The 10,493-nt window shown below is 62.5% G+C and overlaps 1 protein-coding gene across 1 annotated transcript in view; it reads left to right on the top strand.

Annotated features, from left to right (window-relative positions):
* Positions 1–282: 282 nt before the first annotated feature.
* Positions 283–10,493, top strand: part of LOC138101695 (helicase SRCAP-like) — a gene marked incomplete at its 5' end in the record, with an annotated part of 32,477 nt that continues 22,266 nt past the window's right edge. Inside the window, 3 exons of the mRNA XM_068999472.1 lie at positions 283–546; positions 4,183–4,390; positions 10,105–10,274. Coding sequence (XP_068855573.1) covers positions 283–546; positions 4,183–4,390; positions 10,105–10,274 — 642 coding nt within the window. The remainder of the gene's footprint in view (positions 547–4,182; positions 4,391–10,104; positions 10,275–10,493) is intronic.

Below are 10,493 nucleotides of genomic sequence, written 5' to 3'. Positions count from 1 at the left end.
AACCCAAAAAAATCCCCCAAAATTTTCAAAAAATTCCAAAAAATCCCCAAAAATTCCCCTAAAAAAATCCCAAAAATCCCGAAAAAAATCCCCAAAAAGTCCAAAAAAAATTCCAAAAAAATTTCAAAAAATCCCAAAAAAACCCCAAAAAAATCCCAAAAAATCCCCAAAAAAATCCCAAAAATCCCGAAAAAAATCCCCAAAAAATCCAAAAAAAATTCCAAAAAAATTTCAAAAAATCCCCAAAAAATCCCCAAAAAATCCCCAAAAAAATCCCCAAAAATTCCCCCAAAATTCCCACTGCTCCCCGACGTCTCCCCCCCAGGAATCCCTGGAATCGCGGCGCTCCCGGGGCCGCGCCGAGCGCCTGGAGCGGCTCCTGAGGCTCAACGAGCTCCGCTGCGGCCTCAGCCCCGTCTACGGCCGCGAGGTTTTGGGGTTCCTCACCCTGCGCCCCCCCAGCCTGGCGCCCCCGGGGGGGGCCCTGGAGAGCGCCGTGCTCGCCCCCCCCCAGCGCCTGCAGCAGATGAAGCCGCTCCTGGACAGGTAAGGAAAAAAAAAACGGGAATTTTCGGGGGTTTTGGGGGATTTTTTGGGATTTTTTTTGATTTTTGGGGGAATTTTTTGGGAATTTTGGGGAATTTTTTTGGGAATTTTTTGGAAATTTTTTGTGATTTTTTTGGGGTGTTTTTAGGGATTTTTTGGGGGGTCCTTTAGAGGGGGTTCCAGGACCTTTGGGCTGTTCCACCTCCCCATGGGGGGGTCCCAGTGCCCCCCAGTGCCCCCATGGAAGAGTCCAAGTACCTTCAGAGGGGTGCCCAGGACCTTTGGCCTCTTCCCACATCCCCATGGGGGGCTTCCAGCACCCCTTTGGACGAATCCATCTCCCCTTAGAGGGGTGTCCAACCCCCCAAACCCCTCCAAACCCCCCCCAAACTTCTCCAAACCCCCCTCAACCCCCCCAACCCCCCCCAAACCCCCCTAAACCCCCCCAACCCCCTCCAAACCCCCCCAACTCCCCCCAAACTTCTCCAAACCCCCCAAACCCCCTCAACCCCCCCAAACCCCCTCCAAACCCCCCCAAACCCCCCTCAACCCCCCCAAACCCCCTCCAAACCCCCCCAACTCCTCCAAACCCCCTCCAAACCCCCCCAACCTCCTCCAAACCCCCTCCAAACCCCCCCAAACCTTTCCCAACCCCCCTCCAAACCCCCCAAACCCCCACCAAACCCCCCCAACACCCCCTCAAACTTCTCCCAACCTCCCCAAACCCCCCCCAAACCCCCCCCCAAACCACCCAAACCCCCCTCAACACCCCTCCAAACCCCCACCAAACCCCCCCTCAACCCCCCTCAAACCCCCCTCAAACTTCTTCAACCTCCCCCAAACCCCTCCAAACCCCCCCAAACTCCCCCAAACTCCTCCCAACCCCCCCAAACCCCCCTAAACCCCCTCAAACCCCCCCAAAACCTTTCCCAAACCCCCTCCCAACCCCTCCCAACCCCTCCCCCAAACCCCCCTCAACCCCCTCCAAACCCCCCCCAAACCCCCCAAATCCCTCCCAAACCGTTCCCAACCCCCTCCAAACTTCTCCAAAACCCCCCTAAACCCCCCCAACCTCCCCCCAAACCCCCCCAACCCCCTCAAACCCCCCCCAACCTCTCCAAACCCCCCTCAAACTTCTCCAACCTCCCCCAAACCCCCCTCAACCTCCCCTCAACCCCCTCCAAACCCCCCCAAACCCCCCTCCAAACTTCTCCAAACCCCCCCCCAACCCCCTCCAAACCCCCCCAAACCTTTCCCAACCCCCCTCCAAACTTCTCCAAAACCCCTCCCAAATCCCTCCAAACCCCCCTCAAACCCCCCCAACCTCCCCAAATCCCCCCTCAAACCCCCCCAAACCCCCCTAAACCCCCTCAAACCCCCCCCAAACCTTTCCCAAACCCCCTCCAATCCCCTCCAAACCCCCCTCAAACCCCCCTTCAACCCCCTCCAACTCCCCCCCAAACCCCCCCAACCCCCCCAACCTCCTCCCAAACCCCCCCAACCCCCCCCCCAAACCCCCCCAAACCCCCCTCAAACCCCCCTAAACCCCCTCAAACCCCCTCCAAACCCCCTCCAAACCCCCCAAACTCCCCAAACCCCCCCAAACCCCCCTCCAAACCCCTCCAACCCCCACCTCAACCCCCCCAAACCCCCTCCAAACCCCCCCAAACCTTTCCCAACCCCCTTCCAAACTTTCCAAAACCCCCCCCAAACCCCCCCCAACCTTTCCCAACCCCCCCCAACCCCCTCAACCCCCCCCAACCCCTCCAAACCCCCCTCAAACTTCTCCAACCTCCCCCAAACCCCCCCAAACTTCTCCAACCCCCTCCAAACCCCCCCGAACCCCCCCAACCCCTTCAAACCCCCCCCAAACTACTCCAAACCCCTTTCCAACCCCCCCCAAACCCCCTCAAACCCCCCCAACCCCCCCCCAAACTTCTCCAAACCCCCCTCCAACCCCCCAACCCCCCCTCAGCCCCCCAAACCCCCCAAACCCCCCCAAACCCCCTCCAACCCCCCCAAACTCCCCCCAAACTTCTCCCCAAACCCCCCAACCCTCTCCCAAACCCCCCCAAACCCCCCTAAACCACCCCCAAACCCCCCAACCCCCTCCAATCCCCTCCAAAACCCCCCTCAAACCCCCCCAACCCCCCCAACCCCCCCCAAACCCCCTCAAACCCCCCCAAAACCCCCTCCAAACCCCCCCAAACTCCCCAAACTTCTCCTAAACCCCCCTAAACCCCCTCAAACCCCCCCAAACCTTTCCCAAACCCCCCCAACCCCCCCCAAACCCCCTCAAACCCCCCCAACCCCCCCGAACTTCTCCAAACCCTCCCCAAACCCCCTCAAACCCCCCCAAACCCCCCTCAAACCCCCCCCAAACCCCCCTCAACCTCCACCCCAAACCCCCCCCAATCCCCCCCAACCTCCCCCAAACCCCCCCAAACCCCCCCAAACTTCTCCAAACCCCCCTCCAACCCCCCCAACCCCCCCTAAACCCCCCCAACCCCCTCCAAACCCCCCAAACCCCCCTCCAACCCCCCCCAACCCCCCCCAAACCCCCCCAACCTCCCCCCCAAACCTTTCCCAACCCCCTCCAAAACCCCTCCAAACCCCCCTCAAACCCCCCAAACCCCCCCAAACTCTCCAAACCCCCCTCAAACCCCCCCAAACCCCCTCCAACCCCCTCAAACCCCCCCAAATCCCCCCAAACCCCCTCCAAGCCCCCTCCAAACCCCCTCAAACCCCCCCAGACCCCCCTCAAACCCCCCCAAACCTTTCCCAACCCCCCTCCAATCCCCTCCAAACCCCTCCAAAACCCCCCTCAAACTTCTGCAACCTCCCCCCAAACCCCCCCAAACCCCCCCAAACCCCCCTCCAAACCCCCCTCAAACCCCCCAAACCCCCCCTCAAACCCCCCCCAACCCCTTCAAACCCCCCCCCAAACTTCTCCAAACCCCCCTCCAACACCCCCAAACCCCCCCAAACCCCCTCAAACCCCCCCAACCCCCCCCCCAAACCCCCCCCAATCCCCCCCAACCTCCCCCAAACCCCCCCAAACCCCCCCCAAACTTCTCCAAACCCCCCTCCAACCCCCCCACCCCCCCTAAACCCCCCAAACCCCCCTCCAACCCCCCCAGCCCCCCCCCAAACCCCCCAAACCCCCCCAAACCCCCTCCCAAACCCTTCCCAACCTGCCCCCCAAACCCCCTCAAACCCCCCCCCAACCCCCTCCAAACCCCCCCAAACCCCCTTCAACCCCCTCCAAACCCCCCCAAACCCCCTCCAACCCCCTCAAACCCCCCAAACCCCCTCCAAACCCCCCCAAACCCCCCCAACCCCCCCTCAACCCCCCCAAACCCCCCCTCAACCCCCCTCCAACCCCCTCAAAACCCCCCCCAAACCCCCGTCAAACCCCTCTAAACCCCCCCAACCCCTTCAAACACCCCCCCCCAAACTTCTCCAAACCCCCCACCAACACCCCCAAACCCCCCCAAACCCCCTCAAACTCCCCCAACCCCCCCCCAAACTTCTCCAAACCCCTTTCCAACCCCCCCCCAAACCTCCTCCTCCTCCTTCCCCCCCCCCCCCCCCCCATTTTTGGCTGACGGCCCCGTTGCCGGTTGCCCCCGGCAGGTTCCTGGTGGCCGTGCCGGCCGTGGCCCTCGCGGGGGGTGTCCCTGCACAGCGGCCGCCCCCCCGCCCTGGGCGCAGCGGCAGCGGCAGCGCCTGGAGCAGCAGCTGGGCCTGGAGCTGCGGGCCCGCGCCGGGGGGGTCCTGGCCGGGCTCTTGGGGGGACCCCGGACCCATTTCCCCGACCCCCGGCTGGTGCAGTACGACTGCGGTACGGGGGGGGGAGGGGGAGGGGAGGGGAGGGGGTTTTGGGGGGGATTTGGGGGGGGTTTGGGGGGGTTTGGAGGGGGTTTGGGGGAATTTGGAGGGGGTTTGGGGGGGTTTGGGGGGGTTTGGGGGGGTTTGGGGATGTTTTGGGGGGGCATTTGGGGACATTTTGAGGGGTTTGGGGACGTTTGGAGAGGGATTTGGGGGGAGTTTGGGGGGGTTTGGAGGGGTTTGGGGGGGGTTGGGGGTGTTCGGGGGGGGTTTGGGATGTTTGGAGGGGATTTGGGGACATTTTGAGGGGATTTGGGGATATTATGAGGGGGTTTGGGGGGGTTTGGGGATGTTTTGGAGGGGGTTTGGAGGGGTTTGGGGGGGGGGTTGGGGACGTTTGGAGGGGGTTTGGGGACGTTTTGAGGGGGTTTGGGGACGTTTTGAGGGGGTTTGGGGACATTTGGAGGGGATTTGGGGATATTATGAGGGGGTTTCGGGGGGTTTGGGGGGGTTTGGAGGGGGTTTGGGGATGTTTTGGGGGGGGTTTGGGGACATTTGGAGGGGGGTTGGGGGAATTTGGAGGGGGTTTGGGGACATTTGGAGGGGGTTTCGGGGGGGTTGGGGACATTTTGGGGGGGTTTGGGGGGGTTTAGGGGAGGTTTGGGGGGGTTTGGAGGGGGTTTGGGGGGGTTTGGGGGGGGTTGGGGGTGTTTGGGGACGTTTGGAGGGGATTTGGGGACATTTGGAGGGGGTTTGGGGGGGGTTGGGGACATTTTGAGGGGGTTTGGGGGGGTTTGGGGGGGTTTAGGGGGGTTTGGGGGGGTTTGGGGGGGGTTCGGGGTGTTTGGGGACGTTTGGAGGGGATTTGGGGGGGTTTGGGGATGTTTTGGGGGGGGTTGGGGGAATTTGGAGGGGGTTTGGGGACATTTGGAGAGGATTTGGGGGGGTTTGGGGGGGTTTGGAGGGGATTTGGGGACGTTTTGAGGGGGTTTGGGGACGTTTTGAGGGGGTTTGGGGACGTTTTGAGGGGATTTGGGGATATTATGATGGGGTTTGGGGGGGTTTGGGGACGTTTGGAGGGGGTTTGGGGATGTTTTGAAGGGGTTTGGGGACATTATGAGGGGATTTGGGGGGGTTTGGGGATGTTTTGGAGGGGTTTGGGGGGTTTGGAGGGGGTTTGGGGGGGTTTGGGGATGTTTTGAGGGGATTTGGGGACGTTTCAAGGGGGTTTGGGGACATTTGGAGGGGATTTGGGGACGTTTGGAGGGGATTTGGGGGGGATTTGGGGGCATTTTGAGGGGATTTGTGGGAATTTGGGGGGGGTTGGGGGGGTTGGGGATATTATGAGGGGGTTTGGGGGGGTTTGGGGATGTTTGGAGGGGGTTTGGGGGGGTTTGGGGATGTTTGGGGGGGGCTGGGGACGTTTCAAGGGGGTTTGGGGACATTTGGAGGGGGTTTGGGGACGTTTTGAGGGGGTTTGGGGGGGTTTGGAGGGATTTGGGGACATTTTGAGGGGGTTTGGGGGGGATTTGGGGGCATTTTGAGGGGGTTTGGGGACATTTGGAGGGGGTTTGGGGACGTTTTGAGGGGGTTTGGGGACGTTTTGAGGGGATTTGGGGACATTTCCAGGGGGTTTGGGGGGCTTTGGGGATGTTTTGAGGGGATTTGGGGATGTTTTGGGGGGGTTGGGGGAATTTGGAGGGGGTTTGGGGACGTTTGGAGGGGATTTGGGGACGTTTTGAGGGGGTTTGGAGGGGATTTGGGGGCATTTTGAGGGGGTTTGGGGGGGATTTGGGGACATTTGGAGGGGGTTTGGGGACATTTGGAGGGGGTTTGGGGGGGTTTGGAGGGATTTGGGGACGTTTTGAGGGGGTTTGGGGACGTTTTGAGGGGATTTGGGGACATTTCCAGGGGGTTTGGGGGGCTTTGGGGATGTTTTGAGGGGATTTGGGGATGTTTTGGGGGGGGGTGGGGGAATTTGGAGGGGGTTTGGGGACGTTTGGAGGGGATTTGGGGGGGTTTGGAGGGGGTTTGGGGACGTTTTGAGGGGGTTTGGGGAGGTTTGGAGGGGATTTGGGGACATTATGAGGGGATTTGGGGGGGGTTGGGGATGTTTTGGAGGGGGTTTGGGGGGGGGTTGGGGGGGTTTGGGGACGTTTTGAGGGGGTTTGGGGGGGATTTGGGGGCATTTTGAGGGGGTTTGGGGACATTTGGAGGGGGTTTGGGGGGGTTTGGGGGGGTTTGGAGGGGGTTTGGGGACGTTTCGAGGGGGTTTGGGGGAATTTGGAGGGGGTTTGGGGGGGTTTGGGGATGTTTGGAGGGGGTTTGGGGGCGTTTTGAGGGGATTTGTGTGGGTTTGGGGATGTTTTGAGGGGATTTGGGGGGTTTTGAGAGGATGTGGGGATGTTTTGAGAGGGTTTGGGGACATTTTAAGGGGATTTGGGGACATTTTGAGGGGATTTGGGGATATTATGAGGGGGTTTGGGGGGGTTTGGGGATGTTTTGGAGGGGGGTTGGGGACGTTTTGGGGGGGTTGGGGACGATTGGAGGGGGTTTGGGGACGTTTGGAGGGGATTTGGGGACATTTTGAGGGGATTTGGGGACATTAGACGGCATTTTGAGGGGGTTTAGGGACGTTTTGAGGGGGTTTGGGGGGCATTTGGGGACGTTTTGAGGGGGTTTAGGGACATTTTGAGGGGGTTTAGGGATGTTTTGAGAGGATTTGGGGACGTTTTGAGGGGATTTGGGGACGTTTGGAGGGGATTTGGGGATGTTTGGAGGGGATTTGGGGACGCTGGGAGGGAGTTTGGGGGAATTTTGGGGACATTTTGAGGGGATTTTGAGGGGATTTGGGGACATTTTGAGGAGATTTGGGGACATTTTGAGAGGATTTGGGGACACTGGGAGGGATTTGGGGGGGATTTGGGGACACTTTGAGAGGATTTGGGAACATTTTGAGGGGGCTTGGGGATGTTTTGAGGGGGCCTCACCTGTCTCACTTGTCCTCACCGTGTCACACCTGTCCCTCACCTGTCTCACCTGTCCCAGGTGTATCTCCCTTGTCTCACCTGTCCCTCACCTGTCCCTCCCATCTCACCTGTCCCAGGTGCCTCTCATCTTTCTCACCTCTCACCTGTCCCTTGCCTGTGTCTCCCCTGTCTCACCTGTCCCTCACCTGTCCCTCACCTGTCCCAGGTGTCCCTCACGTGTCTCTCCCGTCTCCCCCGTCTCACCTGTCCGTCACCTGTCTCAGGTGCCTCTCACCTCTCTCACCTGTCCCTCACGTGTCCCTCACCTGTCTCCCCTGTCTCACCTGTCCCAGGTGCTTCTCACCTCTCTCACCTGTCCCAGGTGCTTCTCACCTCTCTCACTTGTCCCTCACCTGCCCCAGGTGCCCCTCCTGTGTCTCACCTGTCTCTCACCTGCTCCTCACCTGTCCCAGGTGTATCTCACCTGTCTCAGCTGTCTCTCCTGTCTCCCCTGTCTCACCTGTCCCTCACCTGTCCCAGGTGTCTCTCACCTCTCTCACCTGTCCCTCACCTGTCGCAGGTGCCCCTCCCCATCTCCCCTGTCTCTCCCGTGTCTCACCTGTCCCTCCCCTGTCTCACCTGTCCCTCCCTTGTCTCACCTGTCCCTCACCTGTCTCAGGTGTCTCACCTCTCTCACGTGTCCCTCACATGTCCCTCACCTGTCTCAGGTGTCTCTCATCTCTCTCCCCTGTCCCTCCCCCGTCTCACGTGTCCCTCACCTGTCCCACGTGTCCCAGGTGTCTCTCCCCTGTCTCACCTGTCCCTTACCTGTCCCTCCCCTGTCTCACGTGTCCCTCACCTGTCTCAGGTGTCTCTCACCTCTCTCACCTGTCCCTCCCCTGTCCCTCCCCCATCTCACGTGTCCCTCACCTGTCCCAGGTCTCCCAGGTGTCCCTCCCCCATCTCCCCTGTCCCAGGTGTCCCTCCCCCGTCTCACGTGTCTCTCACCTGTCCCACGTGTCCCTCCCCCGTCTCACCTGTCCCTCACCTGTCCCAGGTGTCCCTCCCCCATCTCCCCTGTCCCTCCCCCATCTCACGTGTCTCTCCCCTGTCCCAGGTGTCCCTCCCCCATCTCCCCCGTCCCTCCCCTGTCTCACCTGTCCCTCCCCCATCCCAGGTGTCCCTCCCCCGTCTCACGTGTCTCTCACCCGTCTCACCTGTCCCTCCCCCATCTCCCCTGTCCCTCCCCCGTCTCACCTGTCCCTCACCTGTCCCAGGTGTCCCTCCCCCATCTCCCCTGTCCCAGGTGTCCCTCCCCCGTCTCACCTGTCCCTCCCCTGTCCCTCCCCCATCTCCCCCGTCCCTCCCCCATCTCACCTGTCCCTCACCTGTCCCAGGTGTCCCTCCCCCGTCTCACGTGTCCCTCCCCCGTCCCAGGTGTCCCTCCCCCGTCCCTCCCCCGTCTCACCTGTCTCTCCCCTGTCCCAGGTGTCCCTCCCCCATCTCCCCTGTCCCTCCCCCGTCTCACCTGTCCCTCCCCCGTCCCAGGTGTCCCTCCCCCGTCTCCCCTGTCCCTCCCCCGTCTCCCCTGTCCCTTCCCCGTCTCACCTGTCCCAGGTGTCCGTCCCCCATCTCCCCTGTCCCTCCCCCGTCTCACCTGTCCCTCCCCCGTCCCAGGTGTCCCTCCCCCATCTCACGTGTCTCTCACCTGTCCCATCTGTCCCTCCCCTGTCCCTCACCTGTCCCTCACCTGTCCCTCCCCTGTCCCTCCCCTGTCCCTCCCCCATCTCACCTGTCCCTCACCTGTCCCAGGTGTCCCTCCCCCATCTCCCCCGTCCCTCCCCCGTCTCACGTGTCCCTCCCCCGTCCCAGGTGTCCCTCCCCCATCTCCCCTGTCCCAGGTGTCCCTCCCCTGTCCCTCCCCCATCTCCCCCGTCCCTCCCCCGTCTCACCTGTCCCTCCCCCGTCCCAGGTGTCCCTCCCCCATCTCACGTGTCTCTCACCTGTCCCTCACCTGTCTCCCCTCTCTCACCTGTCCCTCCCTCATCTCCCCCGTCCCTCCCCCGTCTCACCTGTCCCTCCCCTGTCCCTCCCCCATCTCCCCCATCCCTCCCCCGTCTCACCTGTCCCTCACCTGTCCCAGGTGTCCCTCCCCCATCTCCCCCGTCCCTCCGCCGTCTCACCTGTCCCTCACCTGTCCCAGGTGCCCCTCCCCCATCTCACCTGTCCCAGGTGTCCCTCCCCCGTCTCACCTGTCCCTCCCCCGTCCCAGGTGTCCCTCCCCCATCTCACGTGTCGCTCACCTGTCCCAGGTGTCCCTCCCCCGTCTCCCCTGTCCCTTCCCCGTCTCACCTGTCCCAGGTGTCCCTCCCCCATCTCCCCTGTCCCTCCCCCGTCTCACCTGTCCCTCCCCCGTCCCAGGTGTCCCTCCCCCATCTCACCTGTCTCTCACCTGTCCCATCTGTCCCTCCCCTGTCCCTCCCCTGTCCCTCCCCTGTCCCTCCCCCATCTCACGTGTCTCTCACCTGTCCCAGGTGTCCCTCCCCCGTCCCAGGTGTTCCTCCCCCGTCTCACCTGTCTCTCACCTGTCCCAGGTGTCTCTCCCCTGTCCCTCCCCCGTCCCTCCCCCGTCTCACGTGTCGCTCCCCCGTCCCAGGTGTCCCTCCCCCGTCTCACGTGTCCCTCCCCTGTCCCAGGTGTCTCTCCCCTGTCCCTCCCCCGTCCCTCCCCCGTCTCACGTGTCACTCACCTGTCCCAGGTAAGCTGCAGGCCCTGGACGCGCTGCTGCGGCGGCTCCGCGCCGGCGGGCACCGGGTGCTGATCTTCACGCAGATGACGCGGATGCTCGACGTGCTCGAGCGCTTCCTCACCTTCCACGGCCACATCTACCTGCGCCTCGACGGCTCCACCCGCGTCGAGCAGCGCCAGGTGGGTGAGCCCCGCCCCCGCCTCGGCACCCGCGGCGGCGCCTGGGCACAGCTGGGGCACAGCTGGGGCACAGTTGGGGGCACCTGGGCACAGGTGGAGGCACCTGGGATACACCTGGGATACACCTGGGAGTACCTGGGATACAGCTGGGCACAGCTGGGGGCACCTGGGATACACCTGGGCACAGCTGGGGGCACCTGGGATACGCCTGGGATACAC

This window comes from Aphelocoma coerulescens, unplaced genomic scaffold (genome assembly GCF_041296385.1).
Source record: "Aphelocoma coerulescens isolate FSJ_1873_10779 unplaced genomic scaffold, UR_Acoe_1.0 HiC_scaffold_415, whole genome shotgun sequence".
Lineage (NCBI taxonomy): Eukaryota > Metazoa > Chordata > Aves > Passeriformes > Corvidae > Aphelocoma > Aphelocoma coerulescens.
The sequence above is the reverse complement of the archived record's forward strand: the minus strand, read 5'-3'. Positions and strand labels throughout refer to the sequence as shown.